The sequence below is a fragment of the Coturnix japonica genome, chromosome 1, assembly GCF_001577835.2.
Source record: "Coturnix japonica isolate 7356 chromosome 1, Coturnix japonica 2.1, whole genome shotgun sequence".
Classification (NCBI taxonomy): domain Eukaryota; kingdom Metazoa; phylum Chordata; class Aves; order Galliformes; family Phasianidae; genus Coturnix; species Coturnix japonica.
Genome location: NC_029516.1, coordinates 5,427,209 through 5,443,067, shown reverse-complemented (window position 1 = coordinate 5,443,067; position 15,859 = coordinate 5,427,209). Strand labels below are relative to the sequence as shown.

General features: G+C 38.0%; 1 protein-coding gene across 4 annotated transcripts in view; it reads left to right on the top strand.

Moving 5' to 3' along the window:
* Window positions 1-15,859, top strand: part of USP6NL (USP6 N-terminal like) — a 95,876-nt gene that overhangs the window by 48,314 nt on the left and 31,703 nt on the right. For all 4 annotated transcript variants that reach the window (XM_015868879.2, XM_015869134.1, XM_015868955.2 and 1 more), the window contains one exon: window positions 11,788-11,827. In XM_015868879.2, coding sequence (XP_015724365.1) covers window positions 11,788-11,827 — 40 coding nt within the window. The remainder of the gene's footprint in view (window positions 1-11,787; window positions 11,828-15,859) is intronic.

Below are 15,859 nucleotides of genomic sequence, written 5' to 3'. Positions count from 1 at the left end.
AACACTTCCAGTCCTGTTACATTCATCTCAGTTTGAATAGCACAAGAAAGGTGAACTAGCATTGGTTCCTTGTAGTACTTTTAAATTCAGTCTTAATTGCAGTAGCATTGTTCATCATAGAAACAAATAGAGACTGTTTTCCATCAAGTGCTTATGGTCTTTCTCAGTGTCATCTGGTGTACGTGGATTGGTGCCAACTGCACCTTCATTGTTCAGGTACATCATGTTTGTCTATGGAAACTTGTGTCAGGGAGCTTATCTTAGTCTTGAGAGAACTGACCGGTACATTTCTTTTAGGTGTGATCTGGTTGCTTGTGATCCTAGAAGGACTACTCCAAAAAACTGCAGCCACAGTCCCCATTCTGTAAATTCTCCTAGACTCCTGATTTCATGTTAACTGTGCCAGAATGCTGAACAGGAGGACTGTCGTGAAAAATACCAGTCATTCATAAAAAGAACTTTTTTCCTCCAAGAAGTCTAGCACCAGTGTTTCTATATGCAGTCTGCCAGTCTTTAGATAAAACTGGATATTCTTGGCTATAAAACTTGTGCTTGAGATTGTATCTGACTGATATTTTGTTCTGTACTTGTGGTTGCAATACAAATCTAGCATACTGTCTCAAGAGACCACCTCAGTACTCAGATAAACCTTAGACTCCAATCTATGTCTTTTTCAAGGAAGTAGTTTAGGAAGGGGAGAAAACATCTCATGTGTCTTCACAGGTATTCACACACAAGCCCTGGAAATGGAATAGAAGAAGGTTGTGTCATATATATACATAGATACACACACATACATATATTTGTCGTGGGATATGTTGTGGATTTTGGATCAACTGTGTGCCGGAATGTGATTATTGATCTCTAGATTTAGTAGGAAAAAATTAATTGTATATGAAGTATGAAATTAAGGGACCAGAGCTTAGCAATTAAGAGAAAAAAAGAAAAAGATTGAACTGAAAACATAAACAAGACCTCAACCCCAGGAAACCAAGCTCCAGACACCATGCAGCCAGCAGAAAAAGTAATTCCTTTCTCTATTATCTTGTAATCTGACTAGACATTAAAGTATTCTTAGTCTTTTCACTCTGATCTCTTCTGTCACAGAAACATCACCTCACACATACTTCTTCCATTTGCTTTTTGCAATCATTGAGAGGAGAATAGCTTCAATAAAGAACTGAAAAGAAATTCTTCCTGTTTAGAGGTGAATAGCAGACATTCCAGTAATGCTTTGGGATCTAGGATTTCCCCCTTCCTCCTCCTTGAATTCTTCAGGTCATTTCTTACTGCTTTGGGATGCTTAAATTAAGAAAGAGAACTAATATGGTGTTCATGAGGCAATGGTGAATCCTCTATCACTCTTAAGAATGTTTAAAATAAATAAGTAAACATCTGTTTTTGTGAATGTATTCTCCTATTTACTTTTTGCAAAGCTCTCAAACTAGCTAAAACGATGAAATAACTTAATTTCTTTTGTTTTATTTCTTGTATTATGTTAAGGTTAATGGTCTTGTGAGCATTGACTAACCGGGGTTTGCAAAATGTCTGAACTTTGTGCTTGCTCTCAAAATAGGAGAGAAGCTGAAAGCAGCATATTGCAACTCCAAAGCTCAACCCCCCGGTTCCTGCAATAGCTGATCATGTTTTGAGCCTTTCAGCTCCAGGCCAAAAGTCAGAGTAGGGTGAATGCAGCAGCCTCACATCTTCCTAGGGTGACATGAAAGATTAAAGTCAACAAAGTCAAAGGTATAATAAAAAAAAGCACGTGTTTTTAGCAAGCAGTTACAATTTATATTATTCAGTCTTGTATGTATTAGCAGGGCTTGTGTGTATATTCTTTTCATTCTTTTATGTATCTGTCTCTATGTATTACCATTGTCTTTTATCAGGAAGCTCTTAAAGACTCTGCACTTCTTTCATTCTTGGCAAGAAAACCGTCATTACTTTGTGGCATTTAGTGCATATACAACTCAAGGCTGCTTTTTACTAAACCAAGTTGGTGAACAAAATGATGACTAATATGTCAACTAGCACTGTGGAAAGCGTAATAGTAAGTTAGATCTTAAGGCACAAATTGGAAATAACAGGAGTAAAAACAGTTTTATCACTGTAGATTTTTCAGAAACCTTCTTCTTTTTGTTGTTCATTGGTCCTGTTGCGCTTCTGATAATGAGCTGTAAAAAGCATAAGCTGTCACAACACAAAAGAAAATGAATTATTTTAAAGACTCTTCCTTTAACCCACACAATACAAATTATTTTAAGATATTAGCAAATTAATTTGCATTGATACATGTCTTAGACCATAAAACCTGTTAATAATATTCACTGTTGCTGTAACTTGATTGATTTAGGTTAGACAGGTTTTTATCTTCCTCACTCTTCAATAGATAGAAGTTGAGGATGTCTGTGTGGCCTGATCAATGCTGCAGGGACCCTTATAGTGATGTAGGGTAGATTTGAGGTTTATTCTGCTTAGTACTTTTTTTCCTAGCAAAGGATAACGAGCACAATAAAAGCCTTAATGGTAGAAAATACACTTCTTTTTCTTCCCCCTTTGATCATAAAGCCCTCTTAATAGTTTGAGTCAGGTTCTTGTGCTACTTTTGCAGTAGCTCCACAGTGGCTTTCATGGAATTGTACCAATTTACAGCAGCTGAAAATCTGACTCATACTTTTATTCTTTGTCCCGTGGGTCCAGTAAAGCTTTGAGCTGACTTTCCAAAGAGTGTGCTAATGCTGGAAATGTGCGTCTGGCAGCACAATAATCTCAAATAGCGGAATTCATTCTTTCTTTCACTAAGATTATGTAGCTTACCTGCTCTTTTCCATCAAACTCAATTCTTCAATTGCACTACGTTTTTATTAGCTCTGCAATGCATTTCTATGGCATGCTGCAAAAAGGAGGTGGCGGAGCAAAGAAATGAAGAGCTGAATGAAGAACTCTGAGCAACTCCATTAAATGTCTCCAAATGAAGCTATCGATATTTTGTTGTTGCTGTTACTGTTGTTTTTCTCCCTAACTTTTCAAGAGGGAGTAATAGGATGAGCAACAAGTTAATATGTCTTTCAGTTCCTTGGCCATATATACTGAGCTTCACTGGAAAATAATACTATGTCTCTAAAATATTCTCCATGCATTCCTTAATAGCTGTTACGGTGTGTTTGTAGAACATCATGTTCCAGAACAACTCTCAGTTACGCAGCAGACCCTGCTGATTTGAGTGGGTACACAGGTGAAGTGTCTTCAGATAAGGGGTTTAAGGCCAGGTCACCAGCTATTTTCAGCAGCAAAAAATAAGAGTTACTGAGATGCCAAAACATTCTGGGGAATGGAAATCAGAGAAACATGGTGCCTATAATTGGCAATAATGAAATAAGTAGTCAAAAAGTAGAGATTTTTTTTAATGTATTTTTTAGTTTGCATAAGGCTTAACCAGATTGTACTGAGGTTGTTAGGAAGGTTAGAAAAGTACTGTTTCTACTGACACGCAGCCGGTATCCTTAATTCTCTAGGCACAGTCAGTACTGCCAAACTCATCAATTAATGCAGTGGTGCACTAGAAAAGCAATGAAATATTTATTCTTAGCATTTCAATTATAAATGCAAATGTTCTTTTGTTCTACATGCTGTGGTCGTTCATCAGGGACTTGCGTTGTTCTTTTCTCCCCTTCCCAGCAACTGAGCTGGGCTCAGACCCACCTTTGTTAGGGCAGTGGCTGTACCCTTACGTCTGCTGGGAAGGAGCTGTGATGGATTCAGCCTATTGCCAAAGACAAATTGCTATTAAAAAGCTAAAATAAAAAGTCTCAAATGTTAAAGTAACATTTCTGCTGATTTCTATTAAACAGAAGAATATACCTCATTTTGTCTGTAAATTTTCTCCATAGTAAATCTTTATAGACCACATGAAAACTCTACTATAGTCTTGCATTGAGTACGATGGATTCCTCTCTAATATGTGCTCCATTTCCCTGGACTGGTTTTGCCCTGGAATATTCATTGCTAATCAAGATGTTGAGGACTTGCTGTTTAAATCAACTTCTTCCCCTTTTGCCCTGATGTACACTGAGGACTTTCTTTTTTTATTTAAGGAGAGAAATGGAGTTTTATTGAGTTTGGTAACTGAGATTCAGAATGCTATATTTAGATTAATCTTCCAAGCATTAGGCAAAACCAATACATATTTTTCCCTTGTTTTCTTTCACAGGGAGCTCCTTCTAAAATAATACACGAGTGGTGTTTCCATATGTTAACTGGCTTGAAAACATGACAGCATTTTAAAATAGATATGTAGTTAACATTAATGAGGAAATCTTACAGATTTGGGACTTGGTACTATTTATCAGTTATGGAACACCTGATAAGTTGAAGTGGATCTTTACATGCTATACAGCTGCAGAGTGATGGGGCCGTGTCAGAGACCTGAGTAAGTCAGTAATGTTACTTAAAAAGATCTGGCAGCTGAGCAGCACACTGAGCTTACAGCTCTGTAAGAGATGTGATGGACATGATCTCCAGTGTCCATTCACGGTTGCACCGTGACCTTTTTTTATACCATTGATGCATTTGGAATCTTTTCTGGAAGTTCAGTGTGTGTATAGCATTGTGCAGAAATGGTCATCTTCAGTCAGTGCCATGTTTTGCAATATCGTGGTCAAAAGCATTGCTTTAAGATGAATTGTGGTTACTGTGAAGAACTCTTCAGTGCTTTTGCTGTTCGCTTTTTCTCATGCTTGTTTTTTAAAGGTTGAATCTTTTTTTGTCTGATGAATATTTCTTCCTAAGAAGGAAGGTTGAGGGAACGGAGTTTGGTTAGTCTGGAGAAAGCTCCAGGGAGACCTCATTGTGGCCTTCCAGTACTTGAAGGGAGCTTATGAATAGGAGGGTCCATGGCTGTTATGAGGGTGAATAGTGATAGGATGAGGGGGAATGGTTTTAAACTGAGACGGGGAGGTTTAGTTTAGATAGTAGGAGGAAATTTTTCACACACAGGTTGGTGATGCACTGGAACAGGTTGCCCAAGGAGGTTGTGGATGCCCCATCCCTGCAGGCATTGAAGGCCAGGCTGGATGTGACTCTGGGCAGACTGGACTTGTGGTTGGTGACCCTGCACATAGCAGGGGGTTGAAACTGGATGGTCATTGTGGTCCTTTCCAACCCAGGCCATTCTATAATTTTATCATTTATTCAAAAGTTGTTCCATGGAAATGTATAGAGCTGACCTAGGAGAGGTGAGGGGAAAGTGGGCTTTCTCTCCCAGGTGATCATTTGTGAGCCTCGCAGAGAAGCAGTCAACTATCTGTAACTGGAACAGCACTGAAGCTCTTAACTACTGGATTTGCGTTCCTTGACCCAAAAGGAGAACAGTAGAATTTCTGTGCATCTTTCTCAGTCATATTTTTGGATTCTAATTTGAACTTCCACTGGAAAATGGACAACTTTGCCTATGCCCTCATTCTTTGTGATTGCAATATGTTTGTGTTTAGAAGTTACCACTAAGTTCTTGCATGCATTTGGACCATTATTTTGAGGTTCATCTTAGTGAACGTGTTTTGTTGTTGTTTTTGCTTTTTCAAGGAAGATTGAAAAGTTGTGTATTTTTTCCTTTCTGTTATCAAGATGGCAATCTGGTGTGTGGTTGCTGCTTTGCATGTAGGTTATTGGCAAGGAAACAAGGAATGTTTATTTACTTTTCAGCTTTTTGAGCAGTGTGAATTTTTTTTTCCCCATAAAACTGTATCACAAATGTGCTCATTATTTCTGTTTATTCTTAAGACTTGGAGTTGAAATTAGAATTTTAAATCCTTGCCTTGAATTGAGTTAGTGCAGGCTGTCACTTCCACAATTCTCTGCAGATTCAGAAGGGAGTGAAGTGAATGCAACCTGGCAGATATAATTGCAAACACGAAAGAAAGCTGCAGGATTAATCTGCCATCTACGTACAAACAGCGTGGTTTTGTTAGCAGCTTCTGTTTTCTGATTCCAGTGAAAGATCGCCCACTGTATATTGTGAATTCATTTACTTGTTTTTATGAGAAGGGGAGTAAGAGAGCAGAATTGCAAAAAACACACCTCTTTGAATATGGTAATGTGGGATTTAATTCATATAATACATTATAAAGTTGTATGAATTGGTTTTAAGCTACTGCTTAAGCTCTAAAACATAAGGGTTTAGCACAGTCGTTATCACCATACTTATTTCCCCTTATATTTAGCATTTATTAAAGGAAGCAGGGAATAGCCTGAGTGTGCTTCACTGACACTGACTATTAAGAATGCTGCAGGGAGGTCTGGGTGACAGGTTGTTGGGCTTTATAAAATGCAGAGGTGCTGCTGATTTTGACCCAAGTGGCAAACCCACCAACATGGAATTTTAAACTGCAGAAGATAATTATATAGGGAGAAGCATGTGCAGGTACATAAAGCAATAAACTTCACCAAGTACAACTGCTGGAAGACTACCATCGTATTTAATTTATAGGAATGTACTTTGCTTAGCATGTGAATTTTGGCTCAGATGAGGCTGCTAAAATGTAAGTCCTGTGCAATTATTAATACATAATTTAAGTGAGCTATACAGTAGCTGCCCTTTAAGCAATACTTAAAAGCAGTCTGCATGTATATGCTAAAAGGGAAAATGAGTTTATGTGTTTGTGTATTGAGTACAATTCAGAAGCAAGGCAGAGAAATTCATATTTTTCATCTGTCTTTAAACCTCTTTAGTGTTGTAAAGTGGTTTTTAGCTTTCAGTCTTTTTTTTAAAGGATACTTGGAATGTGATTGAGAAGACTTTTCTGACCTCAGTGTTTGTGTTTAATTAAGATGGCATCAGAGATAACTACAGATACTGCTGTACTCAATTATGTGGATTATGGATTTCATCAAAGGTCTTCTGATCCCAAACCAGGAAAACTTTAAGTTTACATATAGAGCTTTTGCTGATGGTACAGGGATGTATTTTGTGTATGGCAGTGGGAATGCAGATACCTTTTTTTGCTATAAATTGATCAATTGATTTTTTTTATATTGGCAATAAAAACTTTGTAGTGAATTCATCCCAAGCAGAAAGGTACTTTTAAAGTCACTACTTTAAGATTTCATTGAATTTGGTATATCTGATCTTTCATCTCTGAGAGTCTGCAATACTGCAGACCTGTGAATAGGGGCTACATATTCATGGTATTGCACTGTGTGTATTGGCAGCAACATCAACAGGATCCACAACTAACAATTGTATCAAGAATCTGGTCACGAAATCACATCTGAGCCAATCTTTTGCTAGCACAGAATTATTTCTTGCAGCATATTTCCTGATAATTATATTGCAGAATATCACACTGGCCTACCCTGTATATTCATTAATTGCCTTGGCTTGCTTATGAATTTTAACATAACTTCTGAAATCTGATTTTTAATCTGCTGTAGTCACCACCCCCAAACTATGCAAAGGTTATTTCCTGAAATTCAGTGGAAGATAAAAGTAGCAGAGCTCCAATTATTTTGGTAGACACACAGTCAAAACTGGAAGTAATATAAATAAAATATCTAATGGAAGGAAAAAGGAAGGGATCCAGAGAGTTTTATCTGTGGAAAATTCATTATTTAGTTTAAAACACGGCTTGCTTTTTCTTTAATATTCTCAGATTTTTCTGCATGTTGTTGGTTTGAAGATTATCCTGTTACCTCTCATTTCCATCTCAGGGTTGGGAGATTAAATCAGTTGTTTGAAATCAGAACTTAGCTGAAAATTTACTTGTTAGGACCAAAAGATCTGAATTCAATGTGTCTGAATTGTGCTTTAGTTTTGTGCTTTAAGGAGTAGAATAATTAAATCCTGCATCTAAAGAAAGGTGTAAAATTGAAATATTGTTTGATGTGGACTTATAATGGTTAATTATTTTCTTAAGCTGACTTCAGAAAATAGTTTGCTTTGTAGCAGTAATTTCATGCACACAGGCAAATAATCAGTCTAAGTAACAATGTTATGTATCTGTCGATTCTCAGGGACTTATGTATGTTCCCTAATATAAGACTGTGGAACACAGACAACCTAACTTTTGATGTAGATACAATAGTTATAATATATGACACAAGGCAATAACATGGAAATGATAGGTATAAACACAGAATAACATTGCATTCTATTGCAATGCACTGTTTTATGTATTCATAATATCATTTATTGCTTTGGCAGTTTTATGTGCACCGTATTGGAAGCTGAAGGAGAGGCAGACCTAAGAGAACAGCTAGTCAGAATTCATTTCCCAACATGAAGATATTAATTTTTGTCTAATAGTACTATATGCTCCTACATCTCACTCTTGACTAATTGTGACAGTCTAATAACTGTTCATGCTTGGGCAGATTTACTTTTTCCTAATACATTTGAGTTCTGAAATGTTGTATCAATTAGTAAACCAACAATTTGAGTTACACAGCAAAATTCTTCCATTTATACTCAGGCCTTTCTTAACAAATGAATTCTTCCCTTTCTCCTTGCTATTCAAAAGTATCACAAAGTAAGTTTATGGTTTTCTCCTCTGTACTTCACTAATCATAGAATTACATGATTAAATTAATCATTAAAGTTGGAAAAGTCCACTAAGATCATCCTGTCCAACCATCAACCCATTCCCACCATGCCCACTAACCTTGCCCATCAGTGCCATATCCACATGGTTCTTGAATACCTCCAGGGACAGTGACTCCAACACATCCATGGGCATCCCGTGCCTAAGCCACACCATTCTTTCTCAGATGAAATTGTCACTGTCCCTGGAGGTGTTCAGGAAGAGGGTAGATGTGGCCCTGAGGGACATGGTTCTATGGTGGGGATGGGTTGATGGTTGTACTAGATGATCTTAGTGGTCATTTTCCAACCTTAATGATTTTATGATTATTCTGTAGCTATAGAAATAACAAGCAAGGCTATCACCGATTTGCTGCTGGGATAATTGAGCAAGGCAGTTAGGTATCTGCTTCCCAGCACAAAGGAGCCTTCTTCCTCCATTACTCAGTACATGCAGTGATGCCTTTTGTTTGTACATCAGTGGTTATTCACAAAATTGGCAGAGAACGTGTCCTTAATAAATTGTGTCTTGTCCGCTCCTTTGTGAGGAAAATGAAATTTGACTAAGCTTTCACGTGATGGGTCTCCATGCCAGATTAGAAGATGTGAAGATAAGCTGTCAAGTGGTACCAGTTCAGCTGTGCTTTGTGGGAGCTTGTGGAGCTACAGAGCCATCGGTTTTGCTGTCTTATGTGCTGCTGACAGCACTGGGAAAGAAAAAGTCCCTTGTGTGTGGAGCCAAGTGCTTGTGAGATCTCTTGCAGGGCCACAAAGAATGCAGTGACTGTATGCTCCCCATGCTGTGGCAGTGAGGCTGACACTTCTGTGGGAGATGGAGCAGAATAGAATAGCTCAGTTGGAAGGGACCTTAAGAGACTGAATCCAAGTGCAAGTGCATGCAGCTGGGGAGACTGCTCAGAAATTTGCTGTGGGGAGAGAAGAAGGGATTGCTAAAGAAACAAACATTTAAAATTTGAAAGGCTTAGTAATATTTGTAGTTTAAAACAAACCAATAAAAAGCTGAAGTAGATTTGCAAATTGATTTATTTTTTTTTTCTTCCCTTTTGCTAATTATTATTATTTTTCAGGGATTTTTTAGATGGTCTTTGGCAAATGCAGGACTTACATTCAGTTTGTTACTTCAATCATTTGGCAGCAGAGCCAATAATATTGGCTATTAAATTAGTTCTTAAAGTGTGTGCTGCAAGCTTAGAGTTGGGGGGTGAATGAGGGGATGCCTCCAAAAAGGTGTTGATTGGAGCAAGATTTTCCATCAGACAAAGTAATTCAAATGTATTTAATGATTCAGACAAAACTTCTGCTTTTGAAATGGCATCTTTGAAGTCTTTAAACAAAATAAACGAGATGAAATATAAGCATTTTGTATCAGACCATTCTTGTGCAAACAGCAGCGACAGAGCAGAGAAGGTGGATTTCAGTTTCCATTTCCACTATTGTAGTCTTTCCTGGTAAGGATTTATTTTCTTCCCCACCTGCACAGATTTGATACTGGTCTAAACTGGAGGGTGTTGGTGTCCTCACCATAGATAGCTATGGTGATGTGAGTAAAAATATTAAGACTTAATAGGAACTGTTCATTTTTTCTTCTTTCTGTGAAGAATTTCATACAACACTTCTAAGGCCCTTTTAAGAAGGATTTTGTGGAGTTATTTATTTATCTGATCTGTAGAGCAGAAAAAGGGAACCTTGCTACTTAGACGAGCTGCTGTGTTTTCAGAAGCTGCAAATGACGCATACAAAGGAAGGAAGTCTCATTTGGCATCAAAGTGGCCCAGTTACTTTTGATATGAAAAACATAAGTTTTCTTTGATAAGGAAAAACGTAAGTTAGAGCCCTCAGAATGGAATTTAAATGAATCTGAAAGTGTATGTGTTAAAAGGCTGCGTTTCAAGGGTTCACTTCATAACCTGTCTTTTTAGTTGCGCTTAGAAGTGAAAAAACAGTTTTAAAATATTAGATGCCTACTAATAAAAGTTGGAGTGTGTTTTTACTACCTTCTGTCTGTTAATCAGTGAGATATCTACATTTTTTGAAACCTAAAAGGTAAGTTTCCCAGATCAAATGAAGTGTCTCCACCTTTTACATGGTACTGTAGTGAGGAAGGAGATCTTTTCTTAGGGGTATTTCAGTTGTATGGTCAAATCAACGTGGAGTGGAGCTAGGATTCTTCACTCTGGAAGTGGCTGGATTTCTAAAGTAAAAACATACAGTGTGCAGTAGCGTGAAAAATCTTCATTTAAAGAAGCATTAAAACTGCTTTGTGCATTTAAAGAAAGTTTGTTTCATGTCAGTAGTACAGTATGGGGTGCTTTAACAGGAAAAAAGATTGTTTGTTTTAGTAAAGTCATTTTCTCTTGAAGCTATTCATAGAATCATAGTGTTGTTTGAGGTGGAAGGGACCATTAAAGGCCATCTGATCCAACCTCCCTGTGCTGAACAGGGACACTTGCAGTTAGATCAGATGCTCAGAGCCCCATCTATCCTGGCCCTGAGTGTTTCCAAAGATGAAGCATCCACCACCTCCTTGGGCAACTTGTGCCAGTGTGTCTCATCGCTCTCGATGTAGAAGACTTCTTCCTTACATCCAATCTAAATCTCAACCACTCTTTCAGTTTGAAACCATTTCCATTGTCCCATCAGAGCAGGCCCAGGTAAGAGTCTGTCCCCTTCTTTCAGCCCCCCTTTGGATACTGAAAGGCCACTCTCAGGTGTCCCCAGAGCCTTCTCTTCTCCAGATTGAACAGTCCTTATAAGAGAGCTGTTCCATCCCTTGGGTCATTTTTGTGGCCCTCCTTTGTATGCACTCCAACATGTCCATGTCTCTCCTGCACTGAGGACTCCACATCTGGACGCAGTACTCCAGGTGAACCCTCACCAGTGCAGAGCAGAGGGGCAGGATCACATCCCTTGCCCTGCTGGCCATGCTTTTTTTATTCAGTCTGTTCTGATTTAGAAGGTTTAATATTAAGTAATTACATTTTCTTACTTAAAATGTGAGTTTTATTGTGTTTAAAAAATGAAATCCCAAAGGTTTCCATATACCGTTGTGATAGAGATCTGATGTTGGAAGTTCTTGTTTTACTCCCTACATCATATTGCAACTGGAAATGATTACTTGTAAGTGCCTATAGAAAAATGATTTTGTGCCAAGATAAACCCAGAGTAACATGATTTTTTTTCTTTGTTTTCAGTCCAGAGGAGCTTCCTGTCCATGATGCAGCAATAGAAAAAGTAAGTTCAGTGTCTTCCAGGTTTTTTGTTTAAAGATTTATGACTTTTTAATCTGAATTATTGTGAAATCAAGAGATGAAATGTTTTAGCGATTTGCGTTCCCAAACATGTGTGTTCCAAGTCCCAGAAGGAATGTGGTCGTTGAGGCCATATTAACGAACACGCAGATCCCTTGGGATCCCATGCAATAGTGTAATTAATTACTCATTGCAGTAAGGTATAGGCTTTCTTCACCCATCTCATGACTCTGTAAAGCAAATAGAGCTGTTTAACAGATCACACCCAGGTCTGTCCTGGAAGAGACGGAGCTGGCAGGTCCGTGTCTGGATTGAGATGACCTGTTTGTATCACAAGCTGTCACCAGCAGCACTGGGTGGATGCAGTGTCCAGGTGAGGTGGCACCTGGTGCTGAGGCACCTGCTGCCTTCCCCTGACAAGTGGAGCATGCTTTTCTCCTGTGGTAAATAGTGACAGATAACCTGGCTGTCACTCACTGTGGTATGATGAGCTCCATTGTAGTGCTGAGTTGACAAGCCAGGTGTGTTCTACAACTCTAAGACATGCCAGCAGCCAATGCAGGCGCTCATTCAAAAAGCCTCCTGCTATTGGATAATGCTGGAGGGCAATTTTAGGAACTGATGTTTTAATAATGTGGAAATCTTTTACTAAAACCACTGCAACTGCATTTCTGCTTTTATTGGCCAAGATGAGATCCTTTCAATACGTTTGACCTTTTCTGTCAGGCCCTTTTTGTCTCCAAGACTATCGGTTCCATACTGATCTTCTGTATCATCAGAAAACTCTTGAAATATTTAAAATTGTGAGCTTAAAGTTATCTCTTTTGGCTGCACGAATCAGTAGAGTGCATGGAAGAGAGATGTGGAAGAGTGACTCATCTTAAGGAGGCTCAACTCTGAATATTAACAGCAGCGTTTTATATACGATTTCCTTCTCCACAGAAACTAAGGAGTCAGTACAGGGCTAGCAAGAAGTCTTTCTCATCAAAGAAGTGAACTTTTGAGTTTCTGTTTTGCATCAGTTCACATATATATTTCTGCATTTGCAGCAGTAGTTGCATTTTCTTTCCATGTTCCATTATGTTTAATAACATAGCAAGCCTGTTTATAATTTCATTTCCATCCGGTGGACACAGCAGGGTAGCAAGCCTATGAGCGTAAACATTGGACAACTTGCAGTTATTATGGTATATGTATTCTGGAGCTCTGTTTCACTGTGACTATGTAGTAAACTTTATTGCATGAAAATGGTGCTTCAGTTCTTTGTCTCATACTTTATTCATGCTGTCTCAGACAAAATCTCAGTGTAGAAACTGTATTTATTGAAACAGTGTTAAATTGTAGATCTAGTTTACTTTTATTATCCTACATATTCCTGTGTTAGACTCCTGGTTATACTTCTGATGATATCCTGACCTCTGCTGGTTTGAGGTTTATCAGTGTGTTAGTGTATCCGTTCTATCAGTGGTGATTGAGTCTTTGCTGTTTTCAGGATACTGTTTACAGAACAATGAAAGCTTCACATTAATGTAGGCTAACACTGGAAGCTTTCTAGGCAAGATCTTTTGAAGTCACATATTTGGCAGAATTACATATGCTTTCCTTTTTACTTTACTGCGAATTTAAAAATAAAATTTCTTAAGTCACCCTTTGAAGTTTGCAGCTTATGCAAAGCATTGGATATCCTTGTGAATTTTGAATCTATTTTCATATGTGTTCTAATGTAAAGCTCAAGCAAAGTTTGCACAGGCATTTTTGCTGTGACTACAGAGTATTTTCAATGGTTTGTTTACCTTGCTGGATGTTTGATAACTTAAATGCATCAAGCAGTTGTCTTTACAGTATGAACTTCATATTGCACAGTACAGCTACGATAAAACTAAAGGAGGAGAGATGATCCAGAATAGAAAAGTGGACAGAAAACAGACCTCAGGAAATTTGGAGTCTCTGTCAGACTGGTTTTGTCTGAAGCTTCTGCTGAGGCATTGCTGTGAGCCTCGGCTGTAGCACACTTTATTGTCTCTGAAGGCAGAGTGCTGCACACAAGGTGGATACCTGCCAACAGAGCTTCATGCGTCTTCTTTTCTGTACTGAATTATTTACTGACACCAGAGTGAGAGACCTTCTCTTTTACAGTTAAGGATTCTGTTACTCCCAGTGGCAAAAATGCTTCAAAGTATAAAAAATAGTCAGAAGACCAATAAATGGATATATATAAATGTATTTTTGTGACAACCATGTGGAATTTGTCTAGAAGAACAGCAGCAGCATCCCTCTACTCTGCAATGAGCTGCCTCTGATCCATCCGTGTTTCCAGTGTTGCACCTGTTAAACATGAAAGTGAACATAATTCTGACTGGAAAAAAAAGAGTTCAACAATTGAACACAGAAATAATTGCTGTTTTGACTGCAGTAGGTTCACATGAGAACTGGGATAAATTGACACAGAAGACATAAAAGCTTGAACAAACATACAATTGAAGTGAGCTTCTGGCTCAAAAGACCAGATATCTTGAAATTAGATCAAACATACAAACAAAAAGACTTCAGAGCAGATGGGGTTTCATTTTTCTTAGCAATTATCTGAAAAACCTGTTGAGGGCAGAGACCTTTTCTAACTTAATAGCAGTGTTATTCCAGGAGAATAAACTATTCTTGGAGAACATCTGCTTCTGAGATGTTGAAAATGTTTGTTTCTTAAGGAGGTTCTGTGTGTGGAGGGGAATCAGAGCCAATAATGTGAAACCTAAGAAATTTGGGAAGCAGTCATTTATCTGTTGTTTCCTTCTTACTTAAAAATAAAATCAACCACTTTCTTAAGAGTTAAATATATATATAAATATATATGTGTGTATATATACATATACACACACATACGTAAACATATATGTTTAAAAGGTGGTTTAGGAATTACCAAATACGGTGTGGAACCTGAACAAGAACATGGGCGGTTGATTGCAACATGAGGAGTTGGATAAGTAAGGTTAAGATAGGAGTAGCACTTACTTCCAAATAGCATAAGCTTCTGTCAGATGGGTTGAATTCAAAATAACTTTTCAAGGAAAAGCAACAACAACCAAACTAAACCCCTTCTTTCCCATACACCTTATGGACTGAATCACAGTAGGAATGGATCTAAGCAGTTACCGAGCTGCACTTCTGTCAGTGCAATGCTTTGGGCCCCCGAATTAAAGAATTCCTGTGCTTCTCTTGTCAAGAAAGAATGCATAAAATCCGACAAGGAGTAAAAGCTGGAAGCAGAAATATGATTCACTTGAGACAATAAGTATTAATTTTCATGTTTATTTTCCCCGGCACTTCAGATACAGTTAATGAAAGTGCAAATAAGTTTCCAGGATCTTGCAGAGCTTTGAAATTAAACTTATATTCTTACATTCATTAATCACAACCTGTAGGAAACAGAAGATCTTCCCTATCTTTATCAAGACCTGAATTTGAAGTGGGAGGTAGAGGGACGGGCCTTTATGAAAAACCTGAGTATTTGCTTATGTTCATGTTTGAAGAGAAAGCAGTAGACACAGATGACCTTTCTATTTTGGCTTTTTCGGTGTTGATCCTCAGCTTCAAAGCATTATGAAAACAAAACCACAAAATCCAAACACCCCTCCTCCCCGTTACAGAGATAATAGTTTTCTAGCAGAATCAGAGATACAAAATCTACTTTACAACATGTAGAACATGGCTGTAAAAGTGTCGCTTTGTGAATCATCTTATCGTCAGAGCCAATTAAATGTGCATTTGTGACTGCGAAAAGCCAAAGTGCCAGGAATTCAGGGATTAAAATGGCTAACTGCAAGTGCTTCCTTGGTTCCATGTTCAAGAAGTTGATGGCAAGTGTAGAAAACCTTAAGGTTACAGCGTTGTCCTGTGCTTTTAAAGCCATGTGGAACATAGAAATGTGAAAATCACATTTATTGTGTTATTCTCCTTCAACTGCTTATTTTGAAAATACAGTATTTTTAAAATTATTTTATACTTTTATTGCTGAAATATT